General features: G+C 44.4%; 1 protein-coding gene across 3 annotated transcripts in view; it reads left to right on the top strand.

Moving 5' to 3' along the window:
- The window catches only part of LOC147903497 (S-adenosyl-L-methionine-dependent methyltransferases superfamily protein), a 103,324-nt gene that overhangs the window by 26,420 nt on the left and 61,070 nt on the right, over window positions 1-15,834 (top strand). For all 3 annotated transcript variants that reach the window (XR_015543776.1, XM_087399422.1, XM_087399433.1), the window contains exons 4-6: window positions 2,923-3,207; window positions 3,683-3,909; window positions 4,726-4,857. Coding sequence is in view for 2 of the 3 variants with exons in the window: in XM_087399422.1 (XP_087255548.1) it covers window positions 2,923-3,207; window positions 3,683-3,909; window positions 4,726-4,857 (644 nt within the window). In the remaining variant the exon portion in view is untranslated. The remainder of the gene's footprint in view (window positions 1-2,922; window positions 3,208-3,682; window positions 3,910-4,725; window positions 4,858-15,834) is intronic.

Raw genomic sequence — 15,834 nt, 5'->3', positions numbered from 1 at the left:
AGAGACAAGATGTAACCATGTTGATGACATCTCTTTTCATCTGAGGCCAGTAGTATGTTGCACTGAGTAACCGATAAGTCTTATTGATGCCTGGATGGGCAGCATAAGGAACACATGATGCTCTTTTAACAAAAGACGTCGAACATTCTTGTCATGTGGTACACAGACGCGATCTTGATAATACAGAAGGTCGTCCGTATAAGAATAGGATGAGAAAATCTTTTGTTCGGAAGTCGAAGGTTGATCTTTGGAAAGAACCTGTACTGCGGTGCCGAAGTCTTTATCATTGAAATACTTTCCTTTGAATGAATTCGGAACATCCACAGATAACGTAGAGATTACCATGGCTGATGCTAGAGGTAACCTGCTGAGAGCATCTGCAACTACATTGCGTAGTCCTGGTATGTACTCAATGGTCATGTGAAAGTTGGCCAGAAACTCAACCCAGCGTGCTTGTCGAGCGTTCATGACTGGCTGAGTAAAGATGTACTTGAGAGAGTGATGGTCTGTCTTGACCACAGAGTCGGCACCCATGAGATAATGTTTCCAAGAGCGATAAGCGTGTACAACAGCAAGAAACTCCTTATCATAAACCGGATATCGGGTTTGGATATCAGAATGTTTATGGCTGTCAAAAGCAATAACTCTGCCTTCTTGCATCAAGACTGCTCCAGTAGCGATGTCGGAAGCGTCGGTCATGACCTCAAATGGAAGATTTGGGTCAGCAATAGCCATAACTGGTGTGGTAGTGAGTGCTTGCTTGAGTTGTTGGAAACTATACTCTGTTTCGGGAAGCCACTGAAAAATTGCTGTGCTTTTCACTAATTCGGACATAGGAGCTGCGATTTCGGAAAACTGATAGACCTTTGTATGGTAGAAGTTTGCCAATCCGAGAAAAGAGCGGACATCATGAACATTCTTAGGAGTAGGCCAGTTTCGGATTACCTCGACCTTCTTGGGATCCACAGAGATACCTTGAGCTCAAATAACATGTCCCAAATATTCGAGTTGGGTCTTGAAGAACTCACTCTTCTCAATGTTGATGTAGAGAGAATTTGCGCGGAGAACTTCAAAAACTTGGTGAAGATGTTGTTTGTGCTCATGTAGGGATCTGCTGAAAACGAGGATGTCATCGAGGTAAACGATGACGAACTTATCGAGGAAAGGCCTGAAGATGTCGTTCATTAATGTCATGAATGTGGCCGGGGCATTGTTTAACCCAAAAGGCATGACCAAACATTCATAGTGTCCATGCTTTGTTCGAAAAGCTGTCTTGTACTCATCGCCTTCTCGTATACGAATTTGATGATAACCTGAACGAAGATCAATCTTGGAGAAGTGTGTTGCATGTAGAAGTTGATCGAAAAGGTCATCAATGCGAGGCAATGGATACTTGTTTTTGATAGTGAGCTTGTTGAGGGCTCGGTAGTCGATGCAGAGGCGCATAGACTTGTTCTTTTTTTCCACAAGTAGTACAGGAGATCCGAAAGGGCTGCGACTGGGCCGAATGTGACCTTTGTCGAGTAGCTCGGTGACCTGTCTTTGGATTTCTGCATTTTGAGTGTGAGAAACCCGATAAGGAGGTTTCGACGGTGGATTACTGCCGGGAATAAGTTCGATTGGGTGATCCACTGGTCGTCGAGGTGGTAACTGCTTTGGCAATTCCTGTGGAAAAAGATCCAGGTAAGGTTGGAAAAAAGGTTGGTTGAGGTATTCAGGAGGATCCTTTGTTGGTGTCTCCTCGATTGCCGTAACCAACAGAAGTGAAGTCTTTGCTTGGCGTTTACGAACCCACTTCTTTACTTGTAGGGCAGAGGCAACTGGGGTTGAAGGAGAGTCCCTAGAACCAGTTAGCTCAATAACGTTCTAAATATAGTAAATCTAGGATTTCTTACAGTGGTATCAGAGCAAAGGAATAACTGTATTGCTTGAATGTCTGTAGGGTGGATGTGATTGTCATCCATACAATTTGGCCTCTCTTATATAGAGAGTGAAGAGTCACACATGAAAAGGTGTGTACTCCAAAGGGTATGTGCATGAAGAGGTGTGTACCCCTTGTGAAGGGTGTGACCCTTGATGAGAGGGTACATTACAATAGGAATGTCTCTTCATTAGAATGTCTCTTGTGAAAGGTTGTGCCTCATTAGGAAGTGTCCCGTCGAAAGGGCATACCCTTCCAAGTGTCCATTCATCAAACCATCCATAAGTCTAGAAAGAGAAAGGAATACGTCACAGATCGTGACAGACGGATGCCAGCGTCCCATCACCAGCTATGAACCAGCCAGGGCGACATTGCATACGGAGGATTCCGTTCCGCTCCAGTCTTTTTTCTTTTCATTGTCATATCCAGATGTATTTGATTATGTATGATTAGACTTAGGATTCAGCACGGGTGATGATGCTCGTTTTAGTAGCTCCGCCCTTACTGTGATTTGTATCAGGTTTTCTTTCAGTCTCATAGACCCATCGGTGTTCCGAAGACTGTAATAAAATTTCTTTCTTTCTTTTTCTCAATTTGCCACTATGATAATGAATATACATTCCAACTCCCCTCCCCCCCCCTCCCTCCTTCTCCATGCTACAGGTCTTACCCATGTGCCTATCCCTCCCCCTTTCCTTCATCTCCCCCCTTTCCGTCTTCTCATGCCACATCAAGTTACATGCACCATATGGTGTCCCTTTTGGATTGGAAATTAATTAATTATTTGTTACTTTTGTAATATTTTGGGTTATTTGTAAAGTAATTTCTTTGAGATCTGCAGTACGCACGTGAGAAAAGTTGTCAGCTGGAAATTATGTACCTAGTCTAGTAGACAGTTGACTTTAAATAAGGGTTAACAAACGATGACAGAGAATTGCTTGGTTGATACAATAAGAGAACATGCAGGGATTAATGTGTTGACAGATCTTGCCTCATTGCAGGGGCCAAATTGTGCATGGTTGCTGATTATCTGGGGACAATAGGCACCTTGACTGGAGTAGATATTACCCGTCACCGTTTAGCTGCTTGTCGTACAATGTTGATCAAATATGGTCTTGGGAAGTGTTGCCGGCTCTTTGTAACAGATGGAACAAAATTTTCGTTATTGCCGTCCCCGCAAACTACAATGGAGCAAGGAAATATCACTCAGTGTGATGTTGATGTTATTGCTAACAATAATCAGGCTCAGGGATTGCATGCATCTAAATTGAATTGGATGTGTAATGGTAAGGGTTATTGATACATGAATCCTTTCATCATTTTTGCAAAGGTCTCAAACTATCAATACTCCATTCTTTGAATTGTGTGGACTACTTTTTGATGTCTTCTCCTTCCTTGCTAACCTTTGTTTACGGCTGAGTCTGCCCTTCACCTCCGCAATGTTGAAAAAAACTTACCATGAAAACCTTTGTATAAATGGATGCTCAAGTATGTGTGGGTGTGTGGTTATGTATGTGTAACAGCATATGTTTATACTATGTTCTACACCTAGGGCTCTGATGACATCGATGGGAATGTCATAGTTGCTAGTCCCTGCTATTCATGATGGAGTTTATGGTTTGAGTGTCTGTCATGAGATTGAAACTGCACACTGGGTTGTGTTTTCAGAGGATGAGTTCGAGCACATTCTTGGATTCGTTGAGATATGCGTTCTTTGAACTCTGGTAGTTTTTCTGTTTGTAAGTTTGCACACAAATGCAGGATTGAACTTAACATATGGAGAGTGGACATCTCGAAGGACACGTAAAGAAAAGGGCAAGGCAAAGAGAGCTAGAATTAAGAGTACAGAGTCAGGTACTTTGAATGATGAAAAACCAGAGCTACTCTTTTATGGCAATAAATCGGGTGTTGTTGGCCTGAAAAAGGAGGAGCTGTTTGAGAATACTTGCAAAGATGGGAGGAGAGCCTCAGAATTTGGATATGACAAGGTAATTCATGTTGAAGTTTGGATGTTAAACATAGTGAATATAAATATCTGGATTCTGATGTTAAACATAGTGAATATAAATATCTGGATTCTGATGTTACACGGTTTATCATCTCTCATTTACAAAGTCACTTTAAAAAGAATATCAAGAAAAAATTAATACCCCAGTTTTTAAAAGAGCAACTTACAAATATAAAAGCATTTCTAACATTGCATTAATCCAGAAACCTTGTACGTTCTCTCCTATAAGCTGTGCCCATATGATGTTTTTCTTGTAGTGTTTGGGATTTACCCTTGATTTTGCATTTAGATGTGTGAACTGATGATCTTTCCATAACTTCACCTAAGTTATAGTAAGTCAACATGCAGGTATGTGCATAAATAGATGAAAGCAATGCATATGTGTGTTGTTGGTGCTCATGTTTGGGCACTGTTGATGAGGTTGTCTCGCATATGAATGTCAGTGTTTAAGGTCTGGAGTTTTACATCGATTACGTACGTCGTCAGCTTTTCATCAAGTTATTTATTAGTGCGGGGTAGAGGTTACAAGCTGATCATTTCTGCTTGTTCATATGTGCTGTCGTAGTGATACTCTCGTGTTTGCTCAATGTAGTAAGAGCACTCTGGTATATTACATCTTTTAAGTGTTGAGGCAAAATTAGAGGCCGGTCCCTTATATTTTTACTCTGATTATAATTAAAGTTAGCACACGCTGATTTGACTTTCAAAAGCATCATATTTGAAGCATTTGCTAGACTCAGTATGAATGCAAATGCTCTAAGTTCAGTTGGTTATGAGTAGTGTATCTACTTTGCAGGTATTGGTTGATGCAGAATGTACCCATGACGGGTCTTTGAAGCATATCTGCAAATATGAGCAATGGGGTTGGGACACGCTTGAGCATCGGGTTTTGGATCATGATTGGCTGGTCTCCATAACGCATCTCCAGGTTTGCTTCTTGACCCCTTCTTACCTTTTGTTTTTGAATATCTTCATTTTTCATTGTTGTTTGCATGCTGTTCAAGTAACAGCAACAAGCATAAATCTGCTGGTAAGAACACTTTGAAGTGGCATGATTGCAAGATAATTAACTCCCTTGGAAATGGATAGAGAAGCCTTGGATCTAACAGATAAGTAGTCATCAAAGGGGAGATTTGAAAGATATGACTATGTGCCTCGCATACCTAGGTTAGGATAGTGCTGCATTCAAAATGTGTTTTGTCTTGATCGTCAGTTATAATCTGAATTGTTCACCATAGCCCTTTTAGAGAGCTTTCATGTATATGCACTCTGTATTTTCAGTTATTTAGGGCTTTAAGGCATGTAAACCATCTTGGATTTCGGTTTCACTTTGTCTGATTATGAAATACTAAATTTGACTGACTTTTCATTCTAGCATAGCAGCTTTGGGAATACACTCTTGAGCATTTCTTGCAGTTTTACGAGGCTATCAGAGTGGAGTTGTGTAATATACTCAGCCAATTGGGGTAATTTTGGTGATTGCTCCCATGTTTGAGTCTTCTCAGCTTTAATTATTAAATCTTTGAGGTTCTTTCATTTATGCTTTGGTAATGGCGCTTAGTACAGGTCCTAGAGCCTTTGGTGATTGCTCCTATGTTTGAGTCTTCTCAGCTTTAATTATTAAATCTTCAAGGTTCTTTCATTTATGCTTTGGTAATGGCTCTTATTACAGGTCCATCTATCTATCCGCGAGGCCTCTTGCAAATGTTAATACATCTCTCTCTCTCTCTCTCTCTCTCTCTTCATGACTAGGTCTGTCGACACAGGGAGACCTCGCTACGACAAATCAGAGAGCAACATGAGTCGACCAAACCACAGGATACAGTGGCTGATCAGACACATTGGCAAGTCACAGATTTCTATGCATTTGAGTCTGCTCCGTGGAGTGGAGGAGGAGGAGCTAGCTGATATGCATGCAGTCTGGATTACCGAGAGAGGGTTGCAGAGGCCACCCGCGACACGGAGAGCGACCAGAGCACATTTCATTGAGGTCCGACCGATCACAGCTTTCCTCAAAGGAGATCGCCCGAGATGAGGGGTCACTCTGAGCATAGCTCAACGGGTTCAGAGATTGAGGAGACCACGTCCCTCTCCGCCATCACAGCATGAACCAACCCGATAGACGCAGAGCCGAGACATTTTCACTGCCCATAGGTGAGCCACCATAGTGCCGGGTTTCGGATTCTGAGTTCCAGCTCCAACTCTCAGTCTACTTCAGATAGCATATGATATGTTTTGTACCTGATTTGGCTTGAGCTATTAAGCTCTTTATTTCAGTATAGTACTCAGTAAGGGTCTTAGCGCGCCCTTGCTCCAGCCCTTTGCGGCTTGTATGAGTTTTTCCCTTTTGGTGTACTTTGCACTTTGTCCCATAGGCCCGCGAGGCTTCCCGCGGACGTTATTATATCTTTCTTTCTTTCTCTCTCTCTCTCTCTCTCTCTCTCTCTCTATCTCTCTATATACATATATATATATATATATATGTATGTATGTATGTATGTATGTATGTATGAATGAAATAGACACAGACACAGACACTCACAAACACATATATATGTATATATGTGTGTGTGTGTGTGTGTGTGTGTGTACACACACACACACACACACACACACACACACACACACACATATATGTATATGTCTTTGTGTAGGCATGCACAGCACGGGCTATATTGTGGCTATGATATTTTCTATGCAGGTAATAGTTCCGTTTCTGGTGTTGTGGTGTTGGTCAAGCATGAATATTAGCCATTTGTGGCATTCAATGACCCGCAAGGCAGGTGGATTGTCGTTCAATGTTTACTGTTTGGGGAGGCTTTTGAATTTTCTTCAGTTTATGCCCCGCAAACATCGCAAAGGAGAGCTGCTGGCTGGCAGGATGTGCAAACCTATCCTTGGAGGCAAAATGCATTTCTGTGTGGTGACTTTAATAATGCGCCTCAGCCTGGTGATAACACCTCGGGCAAGAGACATATGCTTGCAGTGGACTCATTTGCTATCTCAGCATGCACTTGTTGAGATTTGGAAAACTACGCAGCCCGTTCTCCATGGTTATACTTTTCAGCATAATGCTTGCTCTACCTATCGGGCCCGCTTGGATCGTTGGTACATATTTAATGCTCAGCAATATGCTGCATATACTTGCATGATGTGGACACACTGCTTTCCCGCACTCCGATCATGCCCTGCTTTGGTTAAAGCTTTCTTTTTTTCCCATGTGTGATGAGAGACTTCGGGAGAAAAGATTGCTTATTTTACATAAGAGCTACTTGCAGCATGATGCCTATAAGGATAGGGTGGCAAATGCAATTGCTCGGCTTTGGGCACAGGCTCATATTGATCTGGTCTTTGCGTGGCTGGCATTTGCATATCGAATGCAGCATGTCATTCGCGACCATGGTAGAACTTATTTGTCTTCTCTTCAAAAACAAGTTGTGGATGGCGAAGCCCTTTGTCAGGATCTTACCCAGTGTGGTCATCTTGGCGAATTATCTCCTATTGAAGTAACTTCTCTATGTCAGGCCCGTCATTTTCTTCAGAGCAATGATAATAGTTAAAGCCATAAATGGGAAACTAAGGCAAGGCAAAGGGATTTTGAAGATAAGGGTGTTGGAGGTAAGTGCACACTAAGTGTACTATTTCCCTAGTCTACATTTGTCTAAGTCTAGTCTAGTCTTTGTGTCTTGAGTGTGTGCCATGTGGCACCTCTACAATTATCCCATAAGCACTCTTGCTTTATGTCTTGTACTTTGGCCCATATATTCATGGGTCACATCATTGCAATCTATCTATCTAGCTTGTGTCTTGTCTACACTCTTCTCAAGGTACTTCTTGTCTTTCAATCTTGTTATTATTTTACTTCTAGTTTTCTAGTTTCTAGTTCTTGCTTCCATATTCCAACTTGGTATCAGAGCTAGGTTGATCCCTCTTCTCTCCCCTCAGTCTGCTGTAGCCATAGCTGCCTCTTCTCAGATTTCTCCCCCGCTCAGCTGGTCGCCATCTTCATCTTCTGCCCGTCTTCTCCACGCTGCTGCTGTTCCTGCTGCCGCTGCAAATCTGCCCGCCATCTCTCTGCCAAATCTGCGCGCCAGATCTGCACGCCATTGCGCTGCCAGATCTGCTGCGCAGTTCCACTCTCTGCCAGATCTGCACGTAAGATCTGCGCAGATCTGGCGCTGCTGTAGCTCCCGCTCCTGCACCTGCATCAACAAACGAACATTTCGAAGTACAGTCAAGACTGTCCGTACAGTCCGTACGACTGTATGGAATCCGTACATGCACAGGCCGCACCTCTCCAACTGCTGTTCGCGATCTGCGCCATCTTCACGGAGATCTGCGCCATCTATTCGTGACTGCCTTGGAGCTCGCGCTGCCTGCACCTCCTGGACCGCACTCCTTTTTGCGCCTCTGCCTCTGCCTTGGGATTAAGGTACTGTGCATTGCCTCTTTCAGTTTGCTTAGCAGTTCCTTTTTTTGCTGGTTCCTCCTGCTTCGATGGGCTGTCACATGCTATGGCCTTGACAAAGTGGTGAGAGAACCGGCTTCTTGCATCTCTCCTTTCATTTATTTTTGCAATATTGTAAGGGAATAGACACTGCCCTTGCATCTTAGCAAGAGGTAAGACCTTCCCACATGGCATCTTCCTCTCATTCTCTCATCTCTATCGACAAATTCAATGGGTCCAACTTTCATACTTGGCAAATCAAAATTAAGTGCCATCTTATGAAAGAAGGTCTTTGGGACATTGTTCACCGTGCTGCTCGCGAAGAGTCCGACATTGAGCAAGTTGTCACTTATGTTTCCAATGCCAAAAATGACAAAGCCTATGCTATCATCTTGCTCGGTCTTGGAGATGATTACATTCATCACATCTCCGACATACACTCTGCTTCTCAAGCATGGATCACTTTGGATACCCTTTTTGGACCCAGATCTAAAAACTCTAAGATTGCACTTATGATCTCATTCTTTGATCTACATATGCAGGAGGGAGCTACTATAGCCTCTCATGTCAATTATCTTCGCAGTCTTATGGTTCAGCTTGCATCAGTGAAGTCCCCCATCTCCGAAGATATTGCTATTGTTGTGCTTCTCAAAAGCTTACCTGACACCTATGCTACTCTTGTCACTACCTTCAAGTATCACAATAATCGTTCTCTTGAAGGTATCATCAATGCTCTCCAAGAGGAAGAAAGAACTCAACAACGAAAGGTAACTGACACTGCATTTTTAGCAAAGAAAGGAAGTTCTAAGGTAAGAAAGCCTTGCACCCATTGTGGCAAAACTAATCATATGGAGAAGGACTATTTCAAGGCACATCCATGCACCATTTGTGGCCGTGATAATCACCGGGAGAGGGACTGCTACTCAAAACCCTCTACATCAGCCCCTGCATCTACCTCAGCCCATGTTGCTGCAACATCTCCATCAGCAGATCCTGCTGTTCCTTCCTCATATGATGAGAAGTGGGCTTTCTGATTACTTCTATTTCTTGTCTACCACTTTGACCACCGATGATGTTAGTCAAAGGGTTCTAGTGTCTTGGTCTTTTTGTTTGACTACAGTCAGTCTTCTGTCTATCTAGTCTTGTCTATCTGTCTATTTGTCTATCAATCTGACTGTGTTTTGTTTTAGATCCATCTTGTCCCTACCCTTGTGGACCCATATGAGGATATCACTTGAGGAGGGGTGTCTCAGGATCTTTGTCTGTCATGTCTTCTATCCTGTCTCTCAGTCTATCAGTCTTTATGTCTGTCTTCTAGTCTTGTCTTTCTGTCTTACTCCTAGTGTCCACTTAAGGAGGGTATTGGAGATAAGTGCACACTAAGTGTACTATTTCCCTAGTCTACATTTGTCTAAGTCTAGTCTAGTCTTTGTGTCTTGAGTGTGTGCCATGTGGCACCTCTACAATTATCCCATAAGCACTCTTGCTTTATGTCTTGTACTTTGGCCCATATATTCATGGGTCACATCATTGCAATCTATCTATCTAGCTTGTGTCTTGTCTACACTCTTCTCAAGGTACTTCTTGTCTGTCAATCTTGTTATTATTTTACTTCTAGTTTTCTAGTTTCTAGTTCTTGCTTCCATATTCCAACTAAGGGTTGCTCTTCCAAAGAGTTTTTCAAGAGCCTCCATTATAAGGCAGCGTGATAACATATTTAGAGTCAAGACATGGTAAACAACGCTCATTCCTCGCTAAAGGTTTAAAGAAGGTCTTGCTGTGAATTACACGATCAGATAACCGTTGCATGTTACATTGGTATCAGAGCTTCGGTCTGTATCCAGCTTGACTACCGCAAGTGTATGGTTGTGCTGAGATCCGGAAAGGACACACAATCAAGCGCCATGGAAGGGTCAGGAAAAGATTTCACCCACGAAGACTTTGAAGAGGAGAAAGACTACCAACAAGATACGCTTCCGCCAAATGCTTAAGAAGTGATGGCGAACCTTCTAGAGCAGAATCGGGTCCTGCTGTAGCAACTCGAAGAACATTCATCCTAGCTGGAAGAAAGCAGAAGATAGCTGGACTAGACAAAACAACGTCTAGAGGAAAAAGAATCAGAAAAGCCGCTGGAAGAAAGAGGAACCACAGATTTTGAAAAACTGCTCTTGTTGATGCATGAGGAACGCAAAAATGAGGAGGTACTGCGACGTGCAAAGCTCGCCTAGGCAAAGAGGCAACAAAAGCTAGACCGAGAGGCGATGCTTCTCCAACACAAACAGATGTTAGCCGCTATGTAGGCAAGTTTGAGCGCAGCGGCCGTCTCTGCCACAGCTTCGCCATCGACAAAGGTAACACCACTCACTCGGTCCACTCCAAATTTTGTTAATTATGATGGTAAGTGTGACCATTCAGCAATTTTGCAATTTATTCATCACTTTGTAGCTCATTTTCCGTTAGTGCGGATTCAAGATGAGCAAGATAAAGTCCACCTTGCAGTCCCTCATCTTACAGGTGAGGCGGTGACTTGGTGGCAGCATTGGGCTAGTAAGCATAGTGACCCAAAAACGTTTAAGACGAATTTCGTTTGCGCAACGTTTGTGGCCGATCTCAAAGCCCGTTTTTACCCATCCCAATATATGCTTAACCTGGAGGATGAGTTCGTTCGTCTCTCCCAGAATGGTTGGCGTGTGTTGACATACAGAAATAAGGTCATCACACTGGCGCAACAGTTGGGCGTGACGGAGAGCGCCAAGATGAAGCAATTCATTCGAGGTTTGGACACGAACATACGTTTTTACCATTCAGAACTTCAACCCGTCGGATTACGAGCGAGCGCTGACTCTCGCACAGAATTAGGAGATGATGCTGAACAGGGGAAAGCCCAAGCAGGTCCAGAAAGATTCCAAAGCCCCGCAACGGTCAAACAACACAGCAGGTAAGGATCAGAAGAAGGACAACCGGTTCCAAAAGAAAGACGGCCAGGCTTCTGGTCAAAAGGAGTCCAAGCCAAAGATGACTCCGGATGAGAAGGCTAAAGCGGGTATTACGGGAGGCTATCTACAGCTTGACGAGCAGAAGCGGTACCACCAAGAACATTGCTGCTTTCATTGCCACCACATCGCTGGGCATGGCAAGAAGGATTGTCTGAAGTGGCTTGCCGAAAAGGTTGTGAAAGCACCTACTTCGTTCGTTGCCAATGTATTGGCTCTTCCAGCCCCGCCTCCATCCTCAGCTACGAATGCCGTCTTCCTTGCTTTGAACGCCATTCCCACGGTGGTCTTTCAAGGTAAGAAGGAGGGCAACTTCTCAGATCAAAAGAAGGCGCTCATTCAAGCGTACGGCACAGCTAACGGGCATCAGTTTATTGTCCTGTTTGTTACGGGGAGTTCAGAAGATGCCATCTTCCCTCAGCTTGCCAAGACAGTGGGGTGCACCTTGGTGCCTCACGAGCTTGCAGTGGACGGGTTCACGCCCGGCTTGTGCACACACATCATGCATAAGGCCATCCAGTTTACTTTTTCAGTTCAGAAGGCCATGTTTATGTGGGATTTTATATTGACTCCTTTGATGGGGTGCGACATGATTCTCGGGATTCAATGGTTCCGTGAGCATGTTTTGACGCTTGATTGGCGGCAGGACACCTTCACGATTGTGGAAGGTTTATCGGAGCCCGCCGTGATATGCGGTGATTGGAGCATACTAGGGATTCCATTAATCTCTCATATTCAAGCAGGTCGTGCCGTCCGCAAGGGTGCCATGTGTGCACTTGTCTATGTCCAGTGCCAGATCACTGCAGTTCAAGCGGCTCCTCCGATGGGGCAAGCAATGGTGGATCTACTCCAAGAGTTCAAAGACATCATGCTCCGGGACGATCTGCCACACCAGCTACCTCCCAATCGATTGAAAGACCATTGCATCGATCTCCTTCTGGACTCGACACCTCCAAATAAGTTCCCTTATCGACTTTCAAAGTCTATGGAGGGGGAGTTAGAGCAGCAATTGTCTCAATTACTGTGCGCAGGGTTTATTAGACCTTCGTCTTCGCCTTTTGCTGCACCCATTCTATTTGTGGCAGAGAAGGATAAGTCTGCATGACTATGTGTCGACTACAGAGCACTCAACAAGCTCACGGTAAGCAACAAGTTTCCTATGCCCCGCATCGAGTACATCTTGGAAAGACTCAATGGTGCAAGATTTTTTTTCAAAGATTGGCCTCAAGAGTGGCTATCATCAAGTCCAGATTTTTGAAGCTGACATCCCAAAGATAGCTTTCCGAACTGAGCGAGCTCATTACGAGTTCGTCGTCATGCCCTTTGGTCTGAAGAATGCACCACCAATATTCAACAAGATGATGTCCCGGGTATTCGCAGAGTATATTGGGAAGTGCTTGTTCATCTTTCTCAATGATATCCTTATCTTTTCCGCGACAGCCGCGCAGCATATTAAGGATGTGCGATGTGTCCTACAGTTATTACGTGATAACCAGCTATATCTCAACGCAAGGAAAAGTAAATTCGGATTGCTGGAAATTCAATATTTGGGCTACATCATTAGTGCTCAAGGGATTCGATTGGACCCTGAGAAGATCCAATCTATCACAAGTTGGGCTGTCCCCACGATGGCCCAAGAGATCCGATCCTTTGTGGGTTTGTGTCAAGCATACAGCTCGCACATGTAGGGTTTCTTAGCATACACAGCCCCTCTTATAGATTTACTCAAGGGGGTAAAAGACACGCAGACAAAAAGTTCAAGTCATAGGCAAAGCTTTGCAGGCCTTCCACGACTTGCAACGGTTGGGCACGACATCACCAGTTATGAAGATCGCCTCTTGGGATGATCCATTTCTGGTAATCACAGACGCTAGCAATGTCGTCATAGGGATAGTTTTACAGCAAGAAGATAGGCCCGTGGCAGGCATTAAAACATTGGAAGCCTTTCCTATACAGACGGACTTTCACGGTGAAGACAGATCACCAAGCCCTTAAGTGGCTTCAGACAATGCCTAGTACGCAATGGAGTGATCGGCAACAGTAGTGGAGTTAGATATTTCAGTAGTTTGGGGAAATGATCAAGTACGTTCTCGAGCAAAAACAACCCCGTTGGAGACGCTCTCAGTCGGAAAGGTTCCATCCAGACCATTGAGCAGGCCACTGTGCTCGAAATCAAAGGAAAGGATTTTGATAGCATGAAGGCACAGTACGCGGAGTCAGCAGAGTTTGGCATGCAGTTCTAGTTAGCCACGACGCTTGCTCCAGGCCATTACTCATTAGAGGACGGTTGGCTTTTCTATAAGAAAAGGTTATGTGTACTCAAAGACAAACGACAGTTGCTTCTTCATGATGCCCATGACGCCCTTATCAGTGGTCACAGAGGTATCAATGGGACTTTGGAGAAGTTGGAGCGCTATTTCTGTTGGCCAAAGATGCGGAAGGACGTATACAGCTATGTGCAGAATTGTCAAAAATGCCAAAAGGTCAAGGCTTCCCACAAGAAAGCGGCAGGCTTACTTATGCCATTGCCAATCCCCGACGGTCCTTTCCAGGACATAGGTATGGATTTCGTGGGACCACTTCTAGCATCTGCAGGTACTCGTAATACTCAAAGTCTTACTATTGTTTGTCGCTTCAGTAAATATTGTATGCTCATTCCCTGCAAACAAACGGCTAGTGTTGAAGATGGAGCTCGTTTGTTTATCAAGTATTGGTATCTTGTTAGAGGGTTGCCAAAGGCCATAACATCCGACAGGGACTCTAAGTTTACGTCTAACTTTTGGCGAGCCTTGTTTGATAATTTTGGTACAAGTTGCAGATGTCCAGCGCTTTCCATCTGGAATCGAACGGCGAGATGGAAAAGTATAATGGTATGGCATTTTTTATTTTGAAATCATATTGTCATGATGCTTAGGGAAAGTGGGAGTAGTTTCTTCCGCTTGTGCAGGCCATTCTGAATGATACCTATTCTTCGAGTATTGGTCGCACACCTTATGAAGCGGTGTTTGGACGGCGATTTACCTCACTCCTCACCCGGATGGTGTCTCCATCTCTTGAAGCCAACAAAACCACCGAATCCATGGCAGAGATTACGGAGTCCGTGAAAAGCCGCATTGCCAAAGCTCAAGCATCGTATACATGCCAAGCTAATAAATCCAGACGAGATGTTCAGTATAAAGAGGGTCAATGGGTGTATTTACGCATTATCAAGCAACTATTGAAGCAGATGGGCAAGCCCTAAGCTGTCTGTCAGGAGCTTCGGGCCATTCCCTATTATTCAAAAGATCAACGATGTCTCAATGAAGCTACGCCTACCAGTCAGTTGGACTATGCACAACGTGTTCCATGTAGCTTGGTTGAAGCCATATTTTGGACCTCCTCTTTCAGAGATTTTCGATGAGCAACAACTTGAAGTTCTTGATGAAGCCGAAGTTTTGCAGCCAGAACAGATCCTTCTTCATAAATTCAAGCATGGGTCAGGACGTAGGATCCGGGAGTTTTACACCAAGTTCCGTGATCGAGGTATCCATGAAGCAGTGTGGTTGGACGAAGATTTTTTCCAAGAGTTACCCCAGATATTGGCGGACTACTTGGAAGCAATGAATCTACTGCCAAGTTAAGGAGGAGGGAATGCCACATGCACCCCTACACTTGGGTGCAAGGTGACACACTGGCTACATCGACAAGTGCATTATAGTTCCCAGATAGGAGATTTTGTCGTATGCTGTGACCCCTTGTCCAGTTGTCCAGGGACAGTCAGCACAAGCTACGTAGGTCAGTCTCTCAGCCTTAGGTCAAGTCAGTAAGCCAGTTCTTGTTCACTAGTACCCAGTGGAGAACAGTAGGTTAAGTGTTTCCATCTTATAGTTTAGGTCTTAGCCTAGGTTAGGAGTCCCTTTAGGGTCCCCAAAGGCTGGACAGGTAAGCAGGGAAGGCAGCCTGCAAAGGCTGCTCAAAAACTCCCTTGGCAAATGAGCCAGGGAGGGCTTTTTATAGGCTGGTTGTAGGCCAACCAGTCTGTAAAACAGACTGAGTCGGTCTGTTTACTGACTGGGTTGGCTCAGTCCAGCCCTATAAAAGGGCCCCTTGGCTGCCCTGTTTTCTCATTCAGTTTGCTCTTGCCTTCAGTCCTCCTACAGCTCCACTTCAGCTTCCTGTGCAGCTCCTGAGATCCTCAGATCTGGCCCTGCTCTAGCCTCAGTCCCTTGGCCATCAGTTCAGCCTGATCTGAAGGTGACCACGCAGCACAACAGTCGGAAGTTTGGACCAGCAAACGGAGAGAGGTTTGGACACTGTTTCCTCAGCTTTCTCAGCTCTCTTTTACAGTTTACACAGCTCACTCTCAGCTCTATATTTCAGTCATCTCTCAGTTCTCTCATAGGATCTATCACTTCTAGTTTTCACTCTCTCACTCACGCAGTAACCCTGCATTCCGGTAGACAGCACAAGCCTCTTCCTTGCCTTG

The sequence above is a fragment of the Dipteris shenzhenensis genome, chromosome 3, assembly GCF_047967505.1.
Source record: "Dipteris shenzhenensis isolate YYH24624 ecotype China chromosome 3, Dip_SZ_1.0, whole genome shotgun sequence".
NCBI lineage: Eukaryota > Viridiplantae > Streptophyta > Polypodiopsida > Gleicheniales > Dipteridaceae > Dipteris > Dipteris shenzhenensis.
The sequence above is the reverse complement of the archived record's forward strand: the minus strand, read 5'-3'. Positions and strand labels throughout refer to the sequence as shown.